The sequence below is a fragment of the Vicia villosa genome, linkage group LG5, assembly GCF_029867415.1.
Source record: "Vicia villosa cultivar HV-30 ecotype Madison, WI linkage group LG5, Vvil1.0, whole genome shotgun sequence".
In the NCBI taxonomy this organism is placed as follows: Eukaryota; Viridiplantae; Streptophyta; class Magnoliopsida; order Fabales; family Fabaceae; genus Vicia; species Vicia villosa.
The window spans coordinates 14178132-14205635 of NC_081184.1; the positions used below are offsets into that span (position 1 = coordinate 14178132).

A 27504-nucleotide genomic window follows, 5' to 3' on the forward strand; every position below is an offset into this window, starting at 1 on the left:
AAGTGTATGTTCTCTTTGGGAATTTGTCATTCTTGTCATTTTTGACAGGATTTTTCCCATTAGAAGGGGTGAGCAATTTACAAGAGTATGGAGGGGCCTCTTTTAATTCAGCTAAGTCTATTTCGGCTTCATCGAAACTATATGAGTCATCAAGGGTTTCCACTTCGGCATCTTCAGCCTCGATATAAGCTACTCTCTCTTTCTTGTAATTCTTATTTGCTCTGGCCTTTTCAGCCTTCATTCGTTCGACTTGTCGAACTCTATCTGCCAACTGGGCCATATCTCTCAGATATTGAGTATCTAACTTCTTTCTAATTGAATAGTCCAAACCGCCTGCAGCCATTTCGACTAATTCATGTTCCGGAACAACTGTGAAACATCTTGATTTTAACAAACGGAACCTATTCAAGTAGTCATCTATAGGCTCTGTGAATTTCCTCTTAATGCTAGCCAGTTCTTTCAAACTGATCTTGGTTTGTCCCATGTAAAATTGTTCATGGAACATCCTCTCAAGTGGTGCCCAAGCATCTATGGAATTTGGAGGTAAGGTGGTAAACCATGTAAAAGCATTTTTTGTTAGATCACCAGCCTCCGTCAGATATCGGGCTATGTGTTCCACAGTTGATTGACTAGTATCCCCTGAAAATTTTGTAAATTTGGGTACTTTGGTACCTCTTGGTAATTCAGTTTGCAAAATGTGGTCTGCTACAGGGGAAGTGTAGTTTGGACGTCGAAGTCCAGTATTAAGGCCATTATTAGCCATAATTCTTTCGATCAGGATTGTTAAATTATTTTCTGTCGCTATATTGTCTCTTCTAACCCTGTGTATTACTTCATCTGCATTTTGCTCCCTATTTACCATGACTACCCTGGGTTGTTCTTCAGGAATCTCTTGTTGAATAGTATTGGTCCTTCGGTTCTGATTTTCTAAATCTATCACTTGATTTCTCTCACCAGGTCTTTGTCTAGATGGTCGAACTAGATCCTGAACTGGTATCAAGATTGGTTCGTCTTCCTGAACTGTAGCCTGGTTGTTCCTTCGTCTTGTAGACATTTGAGGGGCTCCAAAGAAATCTGCTATACGCCCCATTTGTGCGGATATTCGTTGATATGTTTCCATATTATCTTGGTTAGTCCTGACAATGTTTGTTATTAAGGGAGAAAAAATCGAACCCATCTCTCGAGCAAGGACACCCACCATGTCGTGATTGCTTGCATCCATCTCGTGCCTAAAAGCTGCTTGGTTGTTTGTGGTTAATGTAGGCATTTGGCTTGATGGACCTAGATTTTGTACGCTTCGATCGACTGAACCAGTATTCGGGGAAAACATTGTTACACCAGGTTGGGTGTATGTAGGTCCAGCACCTTGCAATAATCCTGCCATATAAGATGACGACATCCAATTTGGGTTCCAAGGCCTCCACCCTTCGAATGTTGTTGGTCTCGGAGTAAACGGTGGTACCTGACTTGCAAAATTTGTCGAAAAATGTCGTATTTCTGTTATACTTGTAAAAGGTGGTACCGTAGTCGAACTAGGTATTGGTATTGTCCCTGCTGACATCGATGTAGTTTCGGGCATGGTCTGGGAACTACCTACGGCCGCAGAACCTGTCGATGTGGGTATCGCTTGTGCTTCTGGCATGGAGGTCGAAGCATTTGTTGTACTTGCGGCTACCGTTCCTGACCCTTGTGGGGGATCTTGGCTTTCCCTCTCACTGGCTGAATTGGCCATTTTCTTATTGTATTTTCGCTTAGGAATTGGCTGTGAACTGTTGATTAGTTTACTGCTCCTAAGGTTCTAAATTGATCTAAACCTATCTGTTAAAACCAGAAGTTTAAATGACAACTTTTTGACACAGTCTCACTAGGCGTGCCAATTTGTTTACGGTGATTTTCGGTAAACAACCGCTAGTCTTCCAAATTATAAATATACTTTGGTTACTCGCAGGATCGACTAGATTGATCCTAGGACATGTGTCGAAAAGTTGTCTTTCAGAATGATTGAATTCATGTTCTCTTGGTTTTTTATTGGTTTTTTGAGATTATATTGTGAATGTATGAATAACTTTGCGAAATAAACTAAATGAATGTATAACGAAAAATAAATTGACTAGACTACGAACGTAAGTAAAACTTTGACAAAAAAATGTAAAAAGGAATGTAAATTGCAGGACTGAAAAAGACTAGGCGAAAAAGTAAAAGGATTTAAACTAAAAGAAAAACTTGGCGAAAATGTAAAGGAAATTAAAAGACAATTCGATTTTGAAATGGAAATACAAACATATGTAAAGTGGTGGTGTCATACGTACATTTCTCAGCGAAACTCTTTCTCTAAACGCTTGATACTTGAGTGATTTGTGAGTGATTTGTACAAAATGAACACCCTGGATCCTGATAGTAAGACCCTTATTTATACTAATTCGACCCTAACGGTCATACGCTAACAAAATGCCACGTTGCCCGCATGCATGTGTTTCGAATCCCTAGGGCGCTATCTGTCCTTGTAAATTTAAACAGACTATTTCGAAATTCAAAACCTCCCGCCTGAATCCTATTCGATACGTGGCAACGTGTTCTTTATGATAATGCTTCGAAATACTTCAAACTTCAGCACTCTTGTATTTCAGAAAAACATTTAAGTCCCAAAGACTACCTATCTCGATTCAACTTCGATTTTAGGCATCTTCATCACAAATAACATTCTCGGAAATGGCCATACAAAGCCATTTTCTCTTCGAACCTTAAGCCTTCGAAAAGCATCTTCAACAATCGAAATTTCCAACTAACAGCTACCCGGCCCTAGCAGGTCCTGGGCTTTTTAGGGTTGGGCCAAAAGGCCCTATATAATATGGGCTCGAGATTTACTACCCGAGCCCGGCCCTAGATGAGTTTCGGACTACCCGGTCCTAAATGGGCTTTTTTATTTAAAAAAATAAAATAAAAACTCCATAATATTTATTATAAATAAAACTAAAAATTATGTTATTTTAAACATATGTTGTTTCTAAATACAACATATGTCTAAATTGTATAAAATAATACTTGAATATTTGTTATAAGAGAAAAACTAATATAATATGATGAAAAAATGTTGATTATATAAATGTATAATATTTAAAAGAGAAAGATTGAATAAAATAGAGATCAAATTTAGTGAAGTGAGAAAAATCAATATGCTATTTTGGAGTAAGATAATGTAAATATTAATATATTTTTTTTAAATTTATAATTGTGCGGGCTGATTGGCTACCCACGGCCCATATGGGCTAGCCATAATAGGCAGCGGGCTTTTCAAGACTGGGCTAAAAAGGCGCTGAAAAATATGAACTCTAATTTTAAGACCCAAACCCTATAATTTTTCAAGCCTGGCGGACCGGCCCATATGGGCTAGCCCATTTTGACAGCTCTAGATAAATTATGGCTATGATGGAGAGAAAGGGGATGGTTAGATAGTTAGAACTTAAGAAGGTCTTATCTCTCTTTCATGATATGATGCTCTTAATCAACTATCTACCCAATACTATAATGTTGCCCAAACTGACTAATATACCCTTCCTACAAAAAAAATTTACACTATCAAAAGGCTATCTTAGTAATTAACAAATCAACTATCTACCCAATACTATAATGTTGCCCAAACTGACTAATATACCCTTCCTACAAAAAAAATTTACACTATCAATCAACTATCTACCCAATACTATAATGTTGCCCAAACTGACTAATATACCCTTCCTACAAAAAAAATTTACACTATCAAAAGGCTATCTTAGTAATTAACAAATTAAAATTTCAACTTGGCCATTTGTGTGTTTCTCATTGGACAACCTCCAATTGTTTTGTACTTCCATTCAGTTTTTGTCTTTTTTCGTTTCCCTCCAATCCATTTTATACCCATACCCACTCCTCTGCAGAAGTTCTTTTCATCTTTGGGAACCACACAAAGTTGGAACACTACCTCCGTCCAAAGCTTAGAGATCCGCTGCCTTTCCCTGTTCGTCATTTCCTCACCGGCAGGTATGAATAGGAAACAATAATCATCTATGTTTTTCGTTTTACTTTTTACTTTTTGTCGGACAAGCAACGACATGTGATGAGAAAACGAGACCATCCATTGGAAGAAGAATGAACAACAACAGAAAATCAAAATGAACAAAAAAAATCATGAACAACAAGGGTTCAGTGAATCAAAATGGCCGTTTTTTATTTTTTGTTATTGTTCATTTTGCTGTTCATGAGATTTCTGTGCACTGAACATACTTGCTTTTTGTTTCTATAGTTGCTTTTATGTTCTCTTATATTTGCTTTTACTCATTTATATTATATTCTTTCCACCTTATGTAGAAAACATGTCAAGGGCTCCCATATTTATTAAATATCTTCTAAAGGGAAACCAGGTCTGGAAAATGCACGTTGGGGTTGTTGATATGTGGGTTGTTATTGAGAAAAATGGATCTCAACACCTTGAAGCTGTTATTCAGGATGCGAAGGTTGCGTTTTTCCTAACTGTTTACTTTCCATTTTGTAATTTCTGTACATTGAAAAGGTTATGCTGTACAATGTTTTAATCTTCATTTCACAGGGTGATAGGATTCACGTGGTCACCCGGGGAAAAGACTTCCAAGATTGGGTTGAGGTTGTTAAGGAGCATGAGACTTACTACCTTTATAATGGAGAGCCAGTTGAGAACGATGGGCCTTTCAAGGTGTGTTCTAACCCACTCAAACTCATTTTCAATGGAGGGACTACGATGACGAAGGTGGCGATACCTGAAATTCCTACTCACAGCTACAGTTTTCACCCTATTGAGGACTTTCTCAAAGGAGACTTCAAACATGACCACTTATATGGTACGATTTCACTTTCACCGCATTAAGTTTCACCATAGTTTAGTTGAATACATGGATCTTTCTAAAACATACTTTGCAGATGTTATTGGCATATTACAAGATGTTTTAAAGACCCAAACGGGAGGTGGTGGTAGGAAATCTTGCGTCAATGTAACTATACGTGATGTCGAAGGCAGTGTGATTGAGCTGGTGTTATGGGGAAATTACGGCAAACAGTTCATCAACTACACTACCCCTAACAACTTTGCTGGTCCTACTATAATCGTATTGACACATGCATGGTGCAAGCCAAATACAGGTTTCATTTTTCTGATTATGCTATGTATGTTGTTTCATTTTGATGCATTTGTTTTTTGGTCCAAACAGCGGTACAGCGGTACGGTTTGAAACATTTTACATACTCTGTTCATTCATTAGTTAAAGTTCCAAGCATTTTCATATTTCAAATACTAAGTTGTAAATATTGTATGAATCTAATTCATTTGGTGACTTTCAAATTGCTGGCTGGTTTTCTAATTCATTTGGGCACTGTCTAATTCATTTTTGCTGGTTTTCTAATTCATTTTGGCTGGTTTTTTACCAACACAGTCTGTTCATAGTCTGTTCATTCATTACTTAAAGTTCTAGGCATTTTCATATTTCAAATACTAAGTTCAATATCGAATTAATCTAATTCATTTGGTGACTACCGAATTGCTGGTTTTCTAATTCAGTTGGTCACTTTTAAATTACTTGCCTAGCACATGATTACATGACTATTTAGTTTTTTTACCAACACAAAATATCATGTTTATAAACTAGCACTCCAAACGTTTGTTTTCCTTACAAACTCTATGATCAACCATAATACTTACATCAACATTTGAAAAGTGAAAAAGTTTATAGATTACACCTATACATTTCAGTGTTTGAATAGCCAAAATGGTCTTTTCCCTGAATGATGCATTTATTTTTTGGTTTGTTATTCTTTACTTTCTACACTATACATTTCAGTGTCGGGATTACCATGTCTTTCAAACGCATGGAATGGTTCTAAACTTTACATCAACATGGAACATCCACAAGTAGATGAATGCAAAGCTAGGTAATATTCTCTTAACCTTAAAGTATTAAAAGCAGGTTTATTTTCTATTATAGATATATGTTTGACTAATCTGATGTTTATTCAGTTTTGGTTCCAACTTACCTGCCCCTTCCCAATCATTGACTGTCGATTCATCTGTGCAATCTGCTAACAATTTTTGGACGAAATTGTGCGAGGTGAAGAGTATCTGTGCAGTATCTGAATTCGGAAGGGTGTGTCTATTTTTATATTATTGTTTATTGTTTCTATTTGGATTCTAATTTTATTACAGTGCAAACTCTGATTTGCTAAATCATATGTGATTTGTATACACTTTCACCCAATGGGACTGTTTTGCAACCACCATTGGGACAACCACTGGATTTAATGCCTCCAGGTTTGGATGGTATTATGAATCAATTGGAAATAACGATGCTGAAAGCGTTACCAAGTGAGCTCCAAATCTGCCCTTCCATTTAATGCTTAATCTGCCTATAGTTGCCTTGAATAAAAACTGATTTGAACCTTTTATTTTTAGATTCAAACTTGAGGTGGAGGTGGAATATGATAACCATAAGGGGATCTTTGTTTTTTGGGATAAGGATTGTATCCCTTTTACTAAATTGACTGCTCAGGAATTAAGAGAAATCATGAAGAAGGTGAGTTTGACTAAGGAATTTGGTTTGTCTTACTTTATATCATTAATATAATAATTCATGTATATTAATCCTTGGTTGTTTACCATAGGCTGGAGAGGACAATCCTAAACTATGGCCTACTCATCTGGATGTTCTCTTGAATAAACAAATGGTCTTTCGTATCAAGTATCAATCACAATTCAGACGATTCTCTATCGTGAAAATACTCAACGAAGATGGCCTTTACCAAAAGTTTGACAACTACCTCACACCAATTGGCGTAAGCAGCATCTTTTTAAAGCATGTTTTTGGTTATTCTTAACATTTACTAGTTGTAAACTAAGACCTATTACATTATATATAGGGAGCTAATGCTGCTGTTATGGAAGTGGACACAACTTCTCCATCTCTTAATCCAAACCAAGTATGTTCATGCAGCATCACTTTATTTTAGATAGACTATATTCAATATTATAAGGAATTATCCCGAACCGTTGCTCCTTGGTAACTGATTTTTATATGTTTCATGCAGCTCACACAAACTTGCGAACAATCAATCGTTGCTCAACCAGATTCTGCAGGTACGCATACGGGGAGTCCTTCTGCAAGCTGCAGCAGTACTCCTGCCAAAAGGGATATTACGTCAACCTCAATTAACGATGTCATTCAGTTTGAAGATATCACTCCTAAACAATCAGCCACTAAGGCCAAGAATGGAAAAAAGACCAAGCATTTCAAAAAGGATTAATTTGGTGGGTTTATTTTAATTGTGACTCTCTTCTTTTGGTGCTTAATCTAGCATAGAACCCTTTTGTAAGGATATCATCCAACTATTTTGTGCTCCTTTTGTTGGCCAATTTCATCAAGAACTTGAACATGCCATGTCTAATGTACTTTAACTCTTAAACTCATCATTTACAATGTTTTGTAATGACTCTTAAATGTTTAAATCCATTTAGTAACTACTATTCTATTCCATGATATCAGCTCCAATTATAGATGGTATAATGAGTAGTACATGTAATTACTGTTCTTTCAATTCAAATGATAAATATCATTCCATGTGGGTAGTAGATACATGATGTAGGTTAATATTATATGCATGGAGCAGAATTGCAAAAAATTGATCACTTAGCTTGCTATTTCACCTATTTAAAATTCGTATCTACCAAGCATACACCTTCATACATATATCATATAGTGTTAGAAGGTTGTATCCATATCTGTAATCTATATAGTTAATTAGTTTAGGCACATGCTTACCAATTTAAACCAAAATTTTAGTTATCAAAAACACATGTTAGGTGATTTGCAGCAAACTTGAGAATTCATGGTAACAGGCCCTAAAAAACTACATATTTGATTTGCAGCCATGCATCTTTAATCAATATCTAAATATCAATCTCATCAGTTTAGGTACATACTTACCAAATTAACTCAAAAATTTAGTTATCAAAAACACATGCTAGGTGAATCTATTACATTTAAGTTGAATGGTGATCACCTTAGTTCAATATTAGAATTCTTTAAAACTAAAGTTAATCAAATGCAAAACGGGCTGCATGGTACAGTTTTGCAGAGCCATACATTTAGTCAGGTCACCACATTTCATAGTGATCAGAGCATATATCATGGAGTCATTTGAACTTAAAATTAATGTTGCTACATTACATATGCTTTGTGTATGAAATTCAGTTTAATATTGTTTTGTTAAAACCTGTTATGTTCTCACAATCGGATTCAACAGAATAGTTTTTTATTATAGGTTTTTTCAGGATTTTAGTCAGCTATTGATATATCTTGCAACCTTTCTAACTTTTCTTTTCAATCCTGTTTTTTGGGAAACCGAACATTGTCTAGGTACACACAGCATTGCATTTTTTGGGATGAACCAGTCTAGGACTCACCAAATCTGCCGGTTTCCAACTTTACCTATTGTACAAACCAGGCTGTCATCATTTCTTTCATTGGAAACAACATCCATTGATATATTCTTGCATTGGTCTGCCACATATGAGCTGCTTCATAGTACAAATACCATAATTATGGGAAACTCTTTAGATTAAGGTCACTTTAACCTTAAATTCATGGGGCTTTGAAACACGGTAAGTCAATATCTTATACTTTCACTTTTGCTTTTTCCATTGCCAATTTAATGTATTGTCAGTTTTAAATTATAATTCTTGAGGTCTATGTCTCACATGTAGACAATTAGAGATATTATAATTTCACTTTTGCTTTTTCCATTGCCAATTTAATGTATTGTCAGTTTTAAATTATAATTCTTGAGGTCTATGTCTCACATGTAGACAATTAGAGACATTAGACCATGTGCAATGGGTGTGTTGAGTTTGAACTCAACATGCAAAATCTCCTCCAATAGGTGTTTAGAGTAGTGTTGAGTGTGTGCTGGAAGAGAGAGGTGTTGAGAAAACTCAACACAATTGAGGCTGACGCAGGGGGGTATGTGGCAGCTTCTAGATGGCTGAAAACAGGCGCGTGGGGGCCACGCGCAGAAGGGAGAGTGGGCAAAAACCCACGCGGAGAGAGAAAGAGAAAAGGGATAAGTTGAGCCACGTGGCTGGGTGTGATTGGCTGGCCAGACTTTTATCCATTTAATACTTTGAACTCAATTATTTTTTTTGCAAATTATTTTTTTATTATTATTTTTTTTTACCAAAATTCATGATTTTTTTTTCTCTATAAATAGAGACTTGGTTCATTTGATTTGGACACAGAAAAAAAAACCAAGTTTTTCACTAACTTAATCTTATTATTATCTTTCTATTAGTGTTTATTTTGAAGTTAAGTGTCTTTTTTTAGTGAAATGGATCCCAATAATCATTTTAACACTCAAAATTCTGCTAATTTTCCATTTAACCAAAATCCAAACAATTTTTCAAAATCCCAACAATTATCAAAATCCCAACTATTATCAAAATCCAAATCAATTTTCCAACCAACATCCTCAAAACATACCTAATTTTGGTTTTCCACCTTTCAACCAGTCATCCTCTGTTCCAAACTTTCATCCATATTATGGATCTATGCCGAGAAATTCATCTCAAACACCCCCGTTTAATGGTTATGTGACAATGGCGAATGAAAATTTTCCAAGTGGTGGTGCACCTAAATTTCCCGAATTTTCAACACAACTAACTATTGGTGGCAGGACAGTTTCTAATGAAGTCACTCCAAATTCAGAGGATTCAACTCCTAAGAGCAGGAAAACTCAGCAACCAGCATGGAACACTAAACAAAATTTGGTGCTAATTAGTGGGTGGATTAAATTTGGAACAAGCAGTGTTGTCGGGAGAAACCAAAAAGGTGAAACATATTGGGGTAAAATTGCTGAGTATTGTAATGAGCATTGCTCATTTGATCCTCCGCGTGATGGACTTGAATGCCGAAACCGTTTTAATTATATGAACAAAATGTTGGGTAAATGGATTGGCGCTAATGATGGCGCTAAGCGTTTGCAAGGAAGTGGTTGGTCGAAGAATGATGTTTTGGCAAAAGCGCAGGAATTATATGCATGTGGGAAGAATGTTAGATTCACATTAATGGAAGAATGGCACGCTCTCCGTGATCAACCACGCCAGTGTAGTGTTTGCTTTAATTATTGTTGTTTCAAATCCGTCAGTGGTCCACCACCCAATTCGAATCTTATCCTTATTTGATAATTAACTCTATACAATAAATTATTTCAAATCCGTCAGTGGTCCACCACCCAATTCGAATCTTATCCTTATCTGATAATTAACTCTATACAATAAATTATTTCGAATTTGTCAGTGCTTCACCACCCAATTCGAATCTTATCCTTATCTGATAATTAACTCTATACAATAAATTATTTCGAATCCGTTAGTGGTCCACCACCCAATTCGAATCTTATCCTTATCTGATAATTAACTCTATACAATAAATTATTTCGAATCCGTCAGTGCTCCACCACCCAATTCGAATCATACATCCATTTATATATAGGGACTCATACATCCATTTATGTACCAATATCCCAAATCTCATCCAATCTACTTCCAATATAAAAAAAAATGGATCCATCACAATATCATTTTGATATCGCAGCCTACAATCAAAATCGTGAAATTGAAGAAAATTATATAGTCAATCGATTTAGAGAGCGTAGAAACAAAATATCGGAAGATACTGCACCTCGTAGTAGAAAATATCTCAATAGAGATCATGCAGCGGCAAACCAAAGACTAATTGACGACTACTTTGCCAATGAGCCTACATATGACGATGCAATGTTTCGTCATCGGTACCGGATGAAAAAACATGTTTTCCTTCGAATTGTTGGGGACCTTTCAAGTAGTGATGACTACTTCATCCAGCGAGTTGATGCAGCCAATAAAGAAGGTATATCACCCTTAGCAAAATGTACCACAACAATGCGAATGTTAGCATATGGTGTGGCAGCAGATGCGGTCGATGAGTACATCAAAATAGGAGGTACTACAACGTTGGAGTGCTTACGTATATTCTGTAAAGGAATCATACGCTTGTACGAGCAAGTGTATCTGAGAGCACCAACCCAAGATGACCTGCAAAGAATACTGCATGTTAGTGAAATGCGGGGGTTCCCAGGGATGATCGGGAGTATTGACTGCATGCACTGGGAGTGGAAAAATTGTCCTAAAGCATGGGAAGGACAATTTACTAGAGGGGATAAGGGAACCACCACAGTTATTCTTGAAGCAGTTGCATCTCATGACCTATGGATCTGGCATGCCTTTTTTGGATGTCCGGGATCGTTGAACGATATAAACGTTCTAGACCGGTCACCAGTGTTTGATGACGTGGAACAGGGAAAGGCTCCAAGTGTGAATTTCTTTGTGAATCAACGTCCATATAATATGGCATACTATCTAGCTGATGGTATCTACCCTTCTTATCCAACTTTCGTCAAATCGATTAGACTTCCTTAAAGTGAACCCGATAAGTTATTTGCAAAATTTCAGGAGGGATGTCGGAAGGACATCGAACGTGCATTTGGAGTGCTCCAAGCTCGATTTAAAATCATCCGTTAACCAGCTCGCATGTGGGACATAGCTGATTTGGGTATCATCATGAGGTCATGCATCATATCACATAATATGATTGTTGAGGATGAACGAGATTCATATTCTCAACGTTGGACCGATTTTGAGCAATCTGGGGAAAGTGGATCTAATGCACCACAACCATACTCGACCGAGGTGTTACCCGCTTTTGCAAATCACGTTCGTGCTAGATCAGAGTTCCGTGATCCAAATGTTCATCAAGAATTGCAGGCCGATCTAGTGAAGCACATATGGACAAAGTTTGGAATGTTTCGTGATTGAATTATTTGTGTTGTATTGCATTTTAAATTATTTGTATCGTACTAATTACGTTACTTGTGTGTTGTATTGCATTTTAAATTATTTGTAACGTATTAATTACGTTACTTGTGTGTTGTATTTTAATTTAATTTAATATGATTTGTATCGTATCCAATTATTTAAATAAATTTTGTTTTTATTACAAAAAATTAAAAAATAAATTGTTAAGTATTTATTATTTTAATTTAATTTTAATCGATAATTGTAATTTTATGTAATCATAAAAATAAAAATAAAATTTAAATAAGAATATGAAAATAAAAAGTGGTGGGGTAGGGTGTTGAGTGAAAAACCATTGGAGAATGTAAAAGTTGAATGAGTGTTGAGTTATTAGGTGGAAGAGAGAGAAAATGATGTGGAGTGTTGGGAGTTGAAAAAGTGGGTGTTGAGTGTTGAAACCATTATAAATGGTCTTAGCATGTCACTTTTGCAACAACTCAATCCTTTTATATAGCAGTATACTAATTTCAACTAAGGATTTGACACTCCTATATGATACACTTCTCTATCATATAAAATTAATCCAGTCTCCCTATCAAAATGTGGCAACAGAAAAAATTGATTTTTCTACAACTTTTTTAATTTCCTGAATGCTTTCATTTTAATTTTGATACAAAGTTTTTAGATAGTTTATTAAAGATTAAGATTTCATTAAATGACGAAATTTAAATGTGTTAAAGAAAATCACCATAACTTAGACAATGTGAAAGTTATAATGAATAAGTAAATTAACTAACATACCTTGAACAAGAAAATAAATGGCTGAAGTTGATGGGATGCCTATGTTGCAAGTGTGGACAGATCTCCCATACTGCTAACAACATACACTAAGATTTTCAGGTAAACCATCTTCATTATTCTTAAAATAAACATCAATGAAAACTATAAAACATATCTACTCTTTTTGTCTATGTTACTGTCTTGGATGCACTACAGTTGAGATTAAATAAAAAAAACACCTATGCTTCCATTCTTATAAAAAAGCTAAGCTAAGCTTGGTAGAGGAATACCTTTTGCTGGTTTATTAGGTTGAATAGGCTGAAAAATATTGGTCTTCATTGCTTCTCTGAATTCATGTCAACCTATTATTGAAACATGGTTTACTTCCCTCTCATTATGGTCATTTTATAATAATTTGAAAGAGTATACATCTTACAATTAATTCAGTTGGTGTAACTCATTTATGATTGAGCAACTACCAAGTTATATGTGTTTATGGCATGAACTTTAATCCTTTTTAACATACCAAGCTTTATACTCTCCCATTGGTTCATTAAATGTTTAGTAAATGACATTTAATGAATTCAAGTTAGAGAACCGATGTCATTTGTATTTTAATTACACCTACTAACTGAATTCAAATGAATTTTGCTTGACTGTTGTAGGTCACTCTGTGTTGCCAATTATGGACCCTTTTGACAGAAAACTTAACGAGAAAAATGCACGATCAAAAAGATCGTTGATTTTGAAAGAGAATCGTTCCAAACGTCAGAAATACAATCCTGAACAACTACTTCCTGGTGATACCATGATGAATACTCCAATGTCAAAAACACTAAGGGAGCCTTTGCTCGATTGGACCGCATCGTTTAATAAATTTAATAACAGCTCTTAAAATGATGGCCAGTCTGTTGTCTTAAGTGGACGTTTTGATGGTTCAGAACCTAGCATGTCAAGACACGTTTTTAAAACAAATATCAGGTCCTGCCAGCTACAAAGTTTGGGAAGAAATCTATTTTCCAATTTTGCATCCAGTTCTAATACGAAGGAAAATGAGATGAGTCGTACCTCTAAGCAAAAACCATCTCCTGTACAAGAAAACATCGTCAGTGGGGCTGGAAGTTCGTCGAATGTATCCACGTTAGTAAATTCTGTTGACTTCTTTTGAACACCTTTAATTATTTAGTAGAAATTAATAGCTAAGCAAACTCAAATGGGAGATAGTGTCCCTGTTCACATTAACTTGTGTGTCAAGTAAAGCTTGATCCGAAGAACTCAAGTTTCATATAAGAGACATTGGCCTCAAGAATATGTGATCTAGGCTGGAAACAAGATAGTTCACACTAGGCCTTTACATATATAACAATTTACTATATATCAGGGGTTAGCAATTCTTATACATACTTTTGATAATGCTTTTCATGGTTTTAAATCTCAACAGAGCTACAGCAACTTCCAGACCAGGTCGAGGTAGGCCTAAGAATCGCTATGGAATTCCAAATATGGCTAGGAATTTGACAAGAAAGTTTCCTATACCACCAGCGGATGGTAATGCCACGGCGAATTTGTATCTCGGGACTAACACGCAAAATAGGTACAACAATGCCATAGCCCTGATGTTGAAGTACTTCATTGCTCCCACATCTTTACAGTATATTTCTTTCATTATCTAAGCAACATTTTTTTATTTTATCAGCAATCCAAATGTGATCATAGAAGTTCCAGCTCTGGCAGATCAACAACCGTGTCATTTAAACCACACATCGTATTCCAGAACAAAACCACGGTATAGAAAATTCGCAATACCAAACTCTTTTCAATTAGGTGACTACATTATTATAATAGTTTTGTGTTACTACATGCGTAACAAACAGTAATAGATTACCTTTGGATCTTAATGCACTGAGTAGTTCTTAATAGATTTGCATCATTCATACATCTAATGTTAGTTTACCAGTTTTCCACCAATTTGGATAAGTACTAAATTGCAACTTATTGAATTGGATTTGAAATTCAGATGTGCAACAGTTCCCAAGCCATCTAGAGGGGGGCCTAGAAAACAATTGCCTGATCCAATTCTGCCGTTGGGTTTAAATAGAGAGCTCAACATTCATACCATGAGTCTGGCGCAGTCTACTGCAAATGTTACACCCCGTGCAAGGTATCAAACATCATGTACTTAATTGACATCAACAACTACTATATAATAAGCACTTATGAGACATTTGTGGACTGCAGGAATGTGTTTACAACTGAAGCACCTGTAGTTGAAATAGGTATGGAAAGAAACCATCCTGTTAATAACAAGGTGTCGTCGGTGTCACAATCCACAAACAACCACCATCGTAGAACGGAGACAACATGTCCGATTTTTACACCTACAACCAACATGGATTTTAATAGCGACTCTGACAATGATAGCGACTACGACCCTTTTGCAGGTATGTTTAATACTACGTTCGATCACTCAAAAGAATTTTCATCAAACATATTTTGAAAGACCATGCCTATTTGAAATAACGGTAAATAAATACCTCAAATTCTCATGGTAAATTTTTTTTGTGTTTGTTCATTACAACCTATCTATCTGAAGATGATAATTGTTCGGAGTCAGACGAATATGAAGCACCTTTTTCAATCAACGACAACGCAACGAGATATTCAGAAGGTAAGTTATTTTCCCCAGTACATTTAGTCAAACTAACACTATTGATCCATTGTTACAAACTTTTCTAACGTTGATACATTGTTTGCTTATGTAGAATATTACGATATCGGTTCCCCTCTTATCGAATGTTCTTATTGTAAAGCAATGATGTGGTATCAAGAGAGGATGCACAAAAGTACACATTCAGCAAACCCAAAATTTATGATGTGTTGTGGGAACGGAAAAGTTGAACTACCAATCCTAAGAAATCCTCCGGAACAGCTTGCAAAACTTTTGTTCGATCATGACAATACAGTTAGCCGGAAGTTTCAACAACATATCCGACTTTACAATATGATGTTTGCATTTACATCACCGGGAGCAAAGTTTGACAATCGTTTTAACGATGGCCGTGGCCCCCCAACCATGAGGATACAAGGTCAAACATGTCATCGAATTAGAAGTTTGTTGCCTCCTCAAGGTGGAAAACCAAAATTTGCTCAATTATATATTTATGACACCGAAAATGAGGTAGAAAACCGGATGCATGGCCTAAGGTAATGACCTCTTATTACTCACTGAATTTGGTTGTAACATGAATTATATAATGTAGTGAATTTTATTGGTAATGACCTGTTTTTGTTAATGAAAGTTTGTTTGGATTGCAAGGAACAAAGAAAACATTGATCCTGCTGTGGTCAACCAGTTGTCCAGTATGCTTTATGAATGCAATCCCCATGCTAAGAGATTTCAAATGGCGAGACAATGGTTAAATAGTGGGGAAACTCAAAACCTTAAGCTACGACTCATTTCTAGCCGATCCACCGATGGGTGAGTGTATAATCAACCTACTGTGTCTGAAGTTGCAGCCTTGGTTGTTGGTGATATTGACACGGCAGAAATGCGGGATATCATAATGCAAACAAGAGGAGGACGACTTCAGAGAATCAACGAACTCCATGCCGCTTACATGGCTTACCAGTATCCTTTGATTTTTCCTTATGGTGAGGACGGTTATAGACCTGATGTCGCTCATAGGGACTTGCCTGTCAACGAAAATAGCATGAGGAATAGGCTCACAATTCGCGAATTTCTTGCCTTTCGCATTCAAACCAGGTTAAACGAAGCCAAGACTTTGTTATTTTCTAGAAGGTTGTTCCAACAATTTCTGGTTGATGGTTACACTATGTTAGAGTCCGAGAAACTTGAATGGCTACACAAAAATCAACCAAAGCTTCGAGTGTCCAAGTACAACTCTTTAAATGAAGAGGGAGAGCAAAGTCAAAATCCAGGTTTAAGCATGGGTAAACGAGTTGTTTTGCCTTCGTCCTTTGTCGGTGGACGTCGGTTTATGGATCAATTGTACTACGACGGAATGGCTATATGCAGTAAAGTTGGATTTCCAGATTTGTTTATTACCTTTACCTGTAATCCAAATTGGCCTGAGATTCAAAGAGTACTCGGGCCTCTTCATTTGAAGCCTCAAGATCGCCCGGATATCATTTCATGAGTTTTCAAAATCAAGTTTGATCAATTGCTTACAGATTTAACCAAAAAAGGAGTTCTTGGGAAAGTACTTGCTTGTGAGTTATTTATCTCCCTAAACTTTGATTTGCTTATATAAATTATAACAGTAATGCTAAATTGTTTTTTATTTTCCAATGCTAGATATGTACACCATTGAGTTTCAAAAGAGAGGATTGTCTCATGCCCATATATTGCTCTTCTTGCATCCTTCAAACAAATATCCAGGTCCAGAACACATTGATAAGATAATCAGTGCTGAAGTGTCCGATCCCGAAACACACCCTCGGTTGTATAAAGTAGTCAAATCTCACATGGTTCATGGTCCTTGTGGTTTGGCAAATCCCAACGCACCTTGCACGAAAGATATGAGGTGCACCAAGTTTTACCCTAAGAAATTTCAACCTATGACTATAGTGGACCAAGACGGCTATCCGGTTTATAGGAGAAGAAACAACGGACACACCATTGAAAAAAATGGCATCATCTTTCATAGTGGTCATGTTGTTCCTCACAATCCAAGTTTGTTGTTGAAGTACGAAGCCCATATTAACATGGAATGGTGCAACCAAAGTACTTCTATCAAATACCTTTTCAAATATATAAACAAAGGTTCCGATAGAATTTCAACAATCATACAAGGCCAAGACAAAAACAACGTTGACGAGATTAAACAATATTTGGATTGTCGATACATCTCCCCGAGTGAGGCATGTTGTAGAATATTTTCTTATTCTATACATGGCAGAAAACCAGCAGTAGAGAGAATATTTTTTCAAATGGAAGGTGAAAACTCCGTGTACTACAAAGACTACGAGCAGGTTGGTGATGTGTTGCTCAAACCAAGTGTAACCGAGTCTATGTTTACAGCTTGGTTCGAGGCTAACAAAGTCTATGAAGAAGGAAGATCACTAACTTATGGAGACTTTGTTTCTAAATTTGTTTATCACAAACAAAGTCGGAGTTGGAAACCTAGGAAACGAGGGTATACCATTGGTCGCCTCATTTGGGTTCCTCAAAGCACTGGTGAGTTGTTTTATTTAAGGATGATGCTCACAGTCCAAAAATGTCCTTTATGCTATCAAGACATCAAGACGGTTGACGGTAAAAAACTCAAAACTTTTAGAGAAGCATGCTTTGCGATGGGATTTTTACAAGATGATCGTGAGTTTGTCGAGGCCATCAAAGAGGCACATCATTGGGGTTCAGGTCCATTTTTACGCAAGCTCTTCGTGACAATGCTGCTATCATCATCAATGGATAGACCCGAACATGTTTGGAGAAAGACTTGGATGTATTTATCGGATGGCATTCTTTATGATCAACGCGTCTTCACAAGAAATCAAGGTATCCAATCTTTACTATAATTCTAAATTGTGTTTCAAATTTGTGTGACCATTTAAACCTTCTCACCCCTGTGCATGAAACTTGGAACCTCTTATCTATTATTTTGTAACAGTCTGAATTACTGGGCCGTGAATATACTCCAATGATGTTCCATTCTTTTCTAGGCAACAAAACCGATTCATCTCATGTAACAATTAAAATTTTGCTATTATTTTGAGCAACTGTATTGGAAGATCTCTTTAAGTAGTTCCCTCATAAAGTTTTCATCCTTGCAAGGACCATGTTTTTTAACCATCACTACTCACAGCTAGATGTAGGAGAATTAAACACCTTGTCATACCTATTGTAGAATCGGTACATCTTTGCACAACTGTAAATAAATGCATAATATCCTGTGATAATGAAATTGCCATTAGTCTAATTTACATCATGTAACAATACATTGTTGCTTTACATCACTGTTTTTATGTTTACTTAAATCAATATGAAGTTTCCATCACAATACACTGTGTTCATGAGGGTTTGTTAAAATACATACAGTGTTGCTTTATAACACGTCCTGTATGAAAATATTTATAAGTTATACACTAATAACTAAATTTTTATAAACATGTGAAAAATGTGTGTAAAAGGATATTAATTGAATTGTTGTTTTTCTTTTTCTTTTTTCATAGCTCTGACAATGAGCGATGCTGAACTAAAAGAACGGACACTCATGGCTATTGAAACACTATTGCAAAATAATAATCGAAGTTTGATGGACTTCAAGACAATGCCATATCCTAAAGATTTTGTTGAATCCTTTACAGGAAATAGGCTACTTTATGATGAACGTCAATATGATGTTGTTGCTCAACAACAAATATTTGAAAGTTTGTACGCTTCTCTTACAGGTATTCTAACCCTATTGTATATGCAAATTTTAAAAGTTTTCAACTATCAATCGTAATTAACAACTCTGTTGGAATACATCTCTATACACAGATGAGCAAAGAAGCATTTTTGAGGAAATCATGGATGCTGTAGAAAAGCAACAAGGCGGTGTGTTTTTTTTTATATGGCTACGGTGGGACTGGTAAGACCTTCATGTGGAACACTTTATCAGCATCTCTTAGGTCTAAGAAAAAAATTGTTTTGCCTGTTGCTTCAAGTGGGATTGCAAGTTTGTTGTTACCAGGTGGAAGAACAGCTCATTCTAGATTTAAGATTCCTGTACCTACTTTAGAAACTTCTATTTGCAACATTGAAAAACAAGATGATCTTGCTGAGCTTCTAAAGATGACAGATCTTATTATATGGGATGAGGCTCCTATGGCTAACAAGTTTTGCTTCAAATCCCTTGACAAGTCCTTAAAAGATATTATGAGTGGAACCACACATGCATCTAAAAGAATTTTTGGAGGTAAGGTTGTTGTGTTTGGTGGTGACTTCCGACAAATTCTCCCTGTTATACCAAGAGGTACTAGATCTGATATTATCCATGCAACAATAAATGCTTCTTATATTTGGGATCATTGTAGAGTATTGAGGCTTACAAAGAACATGCGCTTACAAACTGGTCAACCTACTTCTACAAATGATGAGATAAGGAATTTTTCCGAGTGGATTTTAAAAATTGGGGATGGGACCATGTGTGAGCCAAATGATGGTTATGCTGATATTTGTATTCCAGATGAGTTCTTAATTTCTAACTTCACAGATCCCATTAAAGCAATTGTTGAAGATACATACCCTGATCTCATTAATAACTATCTTGATTCCAATTATCTTCAAAGTCGTGCGATCTTAGCTTCAACAATCGAAGTAGTTGATGATATCAACCAATATATAACAAATCTTCTTCCAGGTATTAAATTGCACTTAATTCAATTTATACAAGGTTAATAATAGATACATTTTTTATATATGTTATTAGACTATTGTTGCCAAAATATATGGACTAAATATAGCTATTTTTCAATTGTTGTAGGAGAAGAGAAAGAGTACTTTAGTAGTGATTCTATTGATAAATCTGATGCAAATAGCTTTGATGCATACGAGCATGTCACACCCGAGTTCCTAAATGCCCTTAAAACTTCGGGATTGCCTAACCATTCAATCAGGTTAAAATTTGGCGCCACTATTATGTTGATGCGTAACCTAGATCAGTTTGAAGGTTTGTGCAATGGTACAAGACTCACTGTTACCAGGCTTGCTGCTCATGTCATTGAAGCCAAGATAATTTCTGGAAAAAATATTGGTAACTTATTTTATATTCCTAGAATGTCTTTGTCCCCTTCACAATCACCATGGCCATTTAAATTGGTCAGACGCCAATTTCCAATTATTGTTTCCTTTGCCATGACTATTAACAAGTCTCAAGGCCAATCACTTGACAATGTTGGTTTGTATTTGCCAAAAGAAGTTTTTAGCCATGGCCAATTATATGTTGCTTTCTCAAGAGTTAAATCCAAAAGGGGATTAAAGATTCTTATTCATGACAAAGATAAACAACCTATGATCTCAACAACTAATGTTGTATTCAAAGAAGTCTTCCATAACATTTGAAAGGTGTGCTTTTATAAATAGAAGCTTATTATGCCATTAACCAAATAATATACCTTATTGTTGTTCTTGACATCTCCAATATATAATTTTTTTTGTTTTCCTTGCTATTTCAGGTCCAAACATCCATTTGATTTTGGAGATTCATGTTGCAACTATTTTGAAGCTTATTTAGCCTTTGTTACAAATTTCGTAATGTCTTTCAACTTCAAATGCAAAAACAAGTGTTGTGACTTTAACACTCATTTTGTAATGATTTTACTTTATCAAAACTAATGTTCTTGATTTACTGTTTTTGCCTCTGAAATCTTATATGTTTTTATCATCAACTTATTCAATTAGTTATTTTTTTTCTAGGAATTAACAAAACATAAAAATTTTACCCGTGCGATAGCACGGGTTTGTTACTAGTTCAGATTAAAAAACATAAGTGAAAAAAAATCTATTAAAAGACAAAATGATAGTGCTATTAACATTCATTATTCATAACACTTAATTTAATATTTTTATTTTATATTTATAGTAAAAGTAAAAATACCAATAAGTAATAATAATATATTAATAATATTTGAATAAAAATATTACTATTTCCTTTCTTTTATTTATTAAATAAATAGAATAAAATAAAATCATAGATTTTTTTCTATTTTATTTCAACGCTATACATCTAGTGTGTGCGATTAACAACAAAACACAGACACAACAAGAGTGTGTGTCTGTTGTGTTCTGAAAGAGAAAATGAACACCACTACCCTCTCCTCTTCCCCATCTCCAACAACCTTTGCTTCTCCTACCTTCTCCAAATCCTACCCATCACTTCCCTCTTTCTTCTCCAACAACCTCCTTCCTTCTTCTTCCAAACCCACATCCATTCAACTTCCCACCAAAAGGGCTTTTCACACCACTGGACTCCGCTGCAACAGCAGCTTCTTCCCTGGTGGACCCCCTTCCGGTAAACACTTTTGTTTTCTCTCTCTTGTTGGTTTTAATATTAACATCATGTTTTCAATTGCATGAATAAGGTTTACTCACCTACTCCAAGCTATGTATATTGATAGGTTTATGTTGATTTAACTATTAGTTTTTTGAAACATTAGTTGAGAAAATGTCCGGTTCCCGGTTTAACCAGTTGAATATTGAACCGTCCGGTTTAGTTCGGTTTTTGTAGTATTCGGGGACGAAAATTATTGCTATGTAGTTTCTGAAAATAGGGGAATTATGTAGGTGATGGTGATGGCAGCAGCAAAAATGTTCTGGATGCATTTTTCTTGGGAAAGGCTCTGGCTGAAACTTTGAATGAGAGAATTGAGTCGACGGTTGGTGAGTTTTTGAGTAATGTTGGAAGACTGCAAGCTGAACAACAAAAACAAGTTCAAGAATTTCAGGTAAGGAACAGTTTAAACCGCCTTTGTATTGTACTGGATTTGAAGAAACCGCTATTTCTGCGATCGACAGCCCTGATTTTTTATTGTTTGACTCGTAGCATATAGTGGGACTCTTGTGTTGGACCTTAATGTTCAATAGGTGATCGTAATAATTACTGGTATAGGATCATAGTAGTCAATAGCGGCGCTATCCCGCTATAGCAGAACGGTGCGGAGGCTGGACAGGCTATGGAAAGAGCCTTAACAGTGCATAACACTAAAGCTGGTCTAGAGCGGTTTCTGTCCTGCTATCCATTTCCTCTGAAAAACCGATGTTTCACATTGAAGAAATGTCTGGTGTCAGTCACCAACACGACAATAACAATAACGTGTTTCTCAAATTATTATTGGTGTTTACATGTCAGTATCTATATTTTCTGTGTATTTGGCTGTGTCGGACCTTCATATATCAATCTAACGTAGCACTGGTGCACAAATTAAAATTGATGCATTGCACCGTGAACAACATTCCAGTGATGGGGTTATTTCAGATATAGAGACACATCTTTGACCTGTTTGAAACTAATTTGTATACAGGAAGAAGTGTTGGATAGAGCCAAAAAAGCAAAGGAAAAAGCAGCGCGTGAAGCTACAGAGGCACAACCACAGGGTCTGGTTTCCAACTCTGCAGCCTATACAGAAGTCGTTGTGGATGAAGTCGTTGTGGATTCAGCTTCTTCAGGAATTTCATATTCTTCAACCGATCCAGTTACTTCGGTACAGCCTACTGATGCATCTAAAACATCCACTGAGCCCACCATAGGGGAGGATCCCACTTTAAGTTCTTAAGTGATATATTTTCCTTCTGTCTTTCGACAGGTTTTTGCTAAATATGTTAGTTCCTTATGTATACCAGATATAAAATTCGATACTTTTTGGTTGATATTTCTTGTAAACAAATAAATGAATTCATGTTCTTGAACGGATTATCTTTACTTCTTCCCTTGGTGTAATAAAATTTCATATAACTCCACATGTGTATGTATAGGATTGTTAAAACATAACATGAATGTAACAGGGTCCACGCATCTTGAAATTTGGAGTGCGATTCATATATTTTGCTGATATTTGACTTAAAATTGTTGTGAATAGAAGCTTCATGCTGACATGTGCATTGAAGGATAGATCAAAAAATCAATGTGGATTCAATTTAGTCGTAACGCAGTAAACAGAATACCATTTTATCAATTGATTTACAAACCGGTTTCCTTTCTCCTTAACTGAAGAAACAATGCAAATGCTTCTTTTATCACCATTTTGTGAATTGGTTTACAAACTGTTTTTTTAATTTCTAATTCAGTGATAATGTCTTTCTATATCCATTTTGAACAAATCAGTTTGCAAACAGCAAAACTATCTCAAAATCTTTGTAATAGATTGTTTCTCAATTGTTTTTTAATCAATTTACATGTGTTTCTCAATTGTTTTGGTGAATCGTTCATTTGTTTATTGAGCTCATTAATACTTCTACTCGAATAAATTGTGTGAATCAAGTTAATATTTTCATAAATCCGAAGACAAAGATGTTCTGCGGTGGTGTTGTCGAAATCAAAGACAATAGACAACATCGCTCACAGAAACGACGGCGTTTGCAGAACTAGTGGTGTTCATTGTCGTTTGATTGAACTAGTGGTGTCTGTTCTTTATCCATTTTGAACAAATCATTTTGCAAACAACAAAACTATCTCAAAATCTTTGTAATTGATTGTCTCAATTGTTTTTTAGTCAATTTACTTGTGTTTCTCAATTGTTTTGGCGATTCGTTCATTTGTTTATTTTGCTCATTAATACTTCTACTCAAATAACTTGTGAATCAAGTTAATATTTTCAGACAAAGATGTTCTGCGGTGGTATTGTCGAAATCAAAGACAATCAAAAACATCTCTCACAGAAATGACGACGTTTGCAGAACTAGTGGTGTTCATTGTCGTTTGATTGAACTTTAGATTTTCATCAAAATCAGTTTTGAACCGATCCAAAACAGTTTGAATTTGGTTCCCAAACATGAACCGATTTACTAAAAGAATGATTTATTTTCTTAAACCTTAACCAAAAAAATGGTTTGGTTTCTATGGTTCGGTTAAAAAACCATAGACATGGTGTTTACACGCCCTCTTGTTTATTAATCCTAAGAGTCACGGTGCTTTGCTTACATGCGTAACGGTTGGAAAATTGATTACGAAACAAATGGATCAAAGCTAGAATCGTGAACGAAATCACTTTCTTTATAAGTATTTTAAACACTCTCAAATGTTTCAGAATTGAAACGCAAGAATATCCAGTATAGCCTAATGTATAATATACATGTCAAACTGGTGTTGTTTCATAAGGTTCCGACACTTGATAAAACACACACTTTCAACAATAGTTCTTAAAGGTTGTACTATTTCGCATTATGCAACACTTTACAAAGTGTTGTCTATTTTTTAATTTAAAATATAAACTGTCTACTGCAACATTTCTCAAAGTGAGGTCTATTTTCAAAGTCAAAATACAAATTTCGCATACATATTTTTTTTGACACACCCATGATCATGATGATTAATTATTAATAATTTCTAACAGGCCTCTTCTACAGGTGAGGGGAAGTATAGGCTTAAGAATAGTTAGAACTATTCCTACTAGATGATATGATAACTTTGGCCATGCAGCAGGTCACCAAAGTTGTGAAACATTTCCTATAACTAAATTGACAACATATAGGAACAAATAAATAGCATTAAGTAAATTGGAGTTATTATTCCGTTACAACATGAACTTGATGAAGTTGTGTTTCTACCCCCCGCCAGAGAAGAATCATAAGATCTAATAGGATACATAGCAACCAGTCATCTAATAAAGATATTAGGACAAGCTCCACTCATCAATCTCTCCTAGTTTAATATATAAGTTTTCAAAAAGGTCTATGAATGAAATAGGACAAGCACCAATTACTGAAGCTGCACCTCAGGAACAACTACCTACATCTGTTAGGCTACCAGATATCCTAAACAACAAATCCAACAACTCTGATATTAAAAAAAGACAGGTTCTGCTAAGCGGACCAGCCTATTCTGATGAAAATCATATATTAGACTATTCCGATGAAAATCCTATATTAGACGTGTCGTTGGACTTTGGAACCAACAGACAGTTGCCCTGAACTTTCGAGGCGCACACTATAGATGTCAGATTATTAATTGCGTCAATGTTTTATTTTTAATTACCGGAACAAAGTAACTGTTTGACTGCTACGATTCAACCATAACAACATTGATACTAGAGTTTTAACTGAAAACCAAACAAGGAACCGAAAAAATACACAAACTGTTTCAACATTGCACAATCTGTGAAAGAGAAGAATGATACAACAATCTGTGAAAGAGAAGACTTATACAATACAACAATCTGAAAGAGAAACTTATACAACCAGATGAAAAGATACACAAACTGTTTCAATATTAATTCCAAATAGAACCGATGCACAAAACAATCAACACAGCATCAAATATGCATACCAGAGAAACAATAAATCACTTGTGAACACAACATAAAATCCAGAATCAAAGAAAAATAATTAATCAGAAAACAAGAAACAATACCATTGGGAACCAGTTTGTTGCATAAGTTGTAAACTTTTTTTTTTATGACAAATGTTAGAAATTATAATTTTATCTTGAAGGACAGAGTTCTATCAATCGACCTCTTTATGATTGGAGATCCATATATTCAATCGCCTAATGAAAATCAAACTACAATACAAGCATAGGCGCATAGGCTTAAGATTTGTTTGAACTGAATAGGGAAAGCCCCGACGACTGAAGCTGCTCCTCAGGAAAATAACCTACATCTGCTAGGATACCGGCTTATCAACAAATCCAACAATTTTAATTTATAAAACAAAAGAGGCAGGCTCTGTTAAGCGGACAAGCCAATTCCGATGAAAATCCCATCACGATTATCAATGATTATGGCTGCTACAAGTCAATCATAACAACATTGACGCTAAAATTCTAAACGAAAGCCAAACAAGGAACTGTGAAAGCAAAGAATGACACAACAAACAGAACCAATGCACAAAACAACCAACACAGCATCATTAAGAACAGATTAACAAGTACTAATCATATATAAACCAAAATATTGCATTGCAGCTATTTGATTAATAAAACTAAACATAACATTAATCCATATAACTGATCCTCAATTGAGATACCAAGATATTAAAATATAATAATGCATAAAAAAAAACATAACTTTACTCTCTAAACTCATCACTCTATGTCTAATTTTCATACAAAAGCCCACTGATTTTCGCGGCGAACCTCCTCCTCTTCCTCCTTAGTGTAGTCATTCTTAATGTTGAAAGTCTTGCGAATCTCCTCCGGTGTCTTACCATCCATCATACCCGCTACAGCTTTACATGTAAGATCCAACAAACTCTTGATGTCCAAGAAGTTTGCAGCCAAAATTAGATCAAATAGTGTATCCTGATCATCAATCTTGACAAACTCAGCATCCCACTTCTTGATATCATCCTCGTCAACAGGCATATCATATTCATCAGTTTTCGCTGGTTCGGAGTGCTTCTTGCAATACTCAATGACCTTGGCCAGAATCTTGCTGGTCACCATTGGGAGAGGGATTCCGGTTTCATCAGCGCAATCATCCTCAATCATATGCTTGATGGTTTGTGATTCCAATGCCACTGCTTCGTCGACTTCGAAAATCTCACCGTCAGAACTCTTGAGATTGACCTTCTTTCCTGATGTTGATGCCGGGGTTGTTGATGTAGATGCCATTGTTGAATTTTGATTTCTTTGATTTTGGGAAAAGTTAAAACCCTAATCCTTAACCTAAACCTTTTGAAGCTGGGAAAATAGAGTGAGATGAGTGTGGAAAAAACAAAGAGTCTGAGTAGTATTTATAGGGCAAATAGAGCGTTGAGTCGTAACCAACAAGATTTATGGTGGATTTGATTTGATTTTTTATTTTTTTACAGATATTTGATTTGATTTTAAATCAAAGAGTTTGTTTGTTTTTAAATTTTTTTTTTTATATTTTGAATCCTTGAATTTAGTTCGGTATGGATATGTTAACCAATTAAATAGAATACTTTCTTGCCACATTATTTTTTATTTTTAATTTATTTTAAAATAAATTAAATTTCTACATTATCATGAGTATTTAAGAATTTATCATAAAAGAATTGATATCCGTACATCGGTACATATTAGATTTCTCGTTACATAGTTAATAAATAAATTAAAGGAATAATGATATCAGGAGTTCTTTAAATTATTTTATTGTAAGTGTGTCTTTTAAACTTTTTTTAAACAACTCGGTTCTTTAAGTTAATAAATGTGTACAATTATCCT

The 27504-nt window shown here is 35.4% G+C and overlaps 4 protein-coding genes and 2 pseudogenes across 5 annotated transcripts; 5 read left to right on the top strand and 1 right to left on the bottom strand.

Moving 5' to 3' along the window:
- The first annotated feature begins 3891 nt into the window (after positions 1 to 3891).
- Positions 3892 to 6075, top strand: LOC131601362 (uncharacterized). The gene is made up of 5 exons (XM_058873156.1): positions 3892 to 4017; positions 4345 to 4490; positions 4583 to 4850; positions 4930 to 5934; positions 6020 to 6075. Exons 2-4 carry the CDS (start codon positions 4350 to 4352, stop codon positions 5235 to 5237), a joined length of 717 nt encoding a protein of 238 aa, XP_058729139.1. The 5' UTR covers positions 3892 to 4017; positions 4345 to 4349; the 3' UTR covers positions 5238 to 5934; positions 6020 to 6075.
- A 128-nt stretch (positions 6076 to 6203) lies between these two features.
- Positions 6204 to 16149, top strand: LOC131601360 (uncharacterized). 2 transcript variants are annotated; one of them, XM_058873154.1, is made up of 14 exons: positions 6204 to 6364; positions 6452 to 6572; positions 6661 to 6831; positions 6916 to 6975; positions 7084 to 7303; positions 8412 to 8656; positions 13327 to 13801; positions 14103 to 14255; positions 14358 to 14447; positions 14679 to 14822; positions 14900 to 15102; positions 15255 to 15329; positions 15424 to 15865; positions 15978 to 16149. In XM_058873154.1, exons 7-14 carry the CDS (start codon positions 13611 to 13613, stop codon positions 16141 to 16143), a joined length of 1464 nt encoding a protein of 487 aa, XP_058729137.1. In that variant the 5' UTR covers positions 6204 to 6364; positions 6452 to 6572; positions 6661 to 6831; positions 6916 to 6975; positions 7084 to 7303; positions 8412 to 8656; positions 13327 to 13610; the 3' UTR covers positions 16144 to 16149. The 2 variants fall into 2 exon arrangements, with proteins under 2 accessions (XP_058729137.1, XP_058729138.1); XM_058873155.1 differs by lacking the exons at positions 6204 to 6364; positions 6452 to 6572; positions 6661 to 6831; ... (1 more) ...; positions 7084 to 7303; positions 8412 to 8656 and adding an exon at positions 12653 to 12781.
- On the top strand, positions 8675 to 12139 carry LOC131601363 (uncharacterized; annotated as a pseudogene).
- Positions 16150 to 16752: 603 nt separating the features above from the next.
- LOC131601359 (uncharacterized) lies at positions 16753 to 20972 on the top strand (annotated as a pseudogene).
- A 413-nt stretch (positions 20973 to 21385) lies between these two features.
- Positions 21386 to 23069, top strand: LOC131606310 (uncharacterized protein At4g13200, chloroplastic-like). The gene is made up of 3 exons (XM_058878556.1): positions 21386 to 21675; positions 21948 to 22108; positions 22685 to 23069. The coding sequence occupies exons 1-3, from the start codon at positions 21462 to 21464 to the stop codon at positions 22934 to 22936; spliced, it is 627 nt and encodes a 208-aa protein (XP_058734539.1). The 5' UTR covers positions 21386 to 21461; the 3' UTR covers positions 22937 to 23069.
- Positions 23070 to 26225: 3156 nt separating this feature from the next.
- On the bottom strand, positions 26226 to 27051 carry LOC131601364 (SKP1-like protein 1A). Its single transcript, XM_058873157.1, has one exon. The coding sequence runs from the start codon at positions 26926 to 26928 to the stop codon at positions 26419 to 26421; it is 510 nt and encodes a 169-aa protein (XP_058729140.1). The 5' UTR covers positions 26929 to 27051; the 3' UTR covers positions 26226 to 26418.
- Between the last annotated feature and the right edge of the window lie 453 nt (positions 27052 to 27504).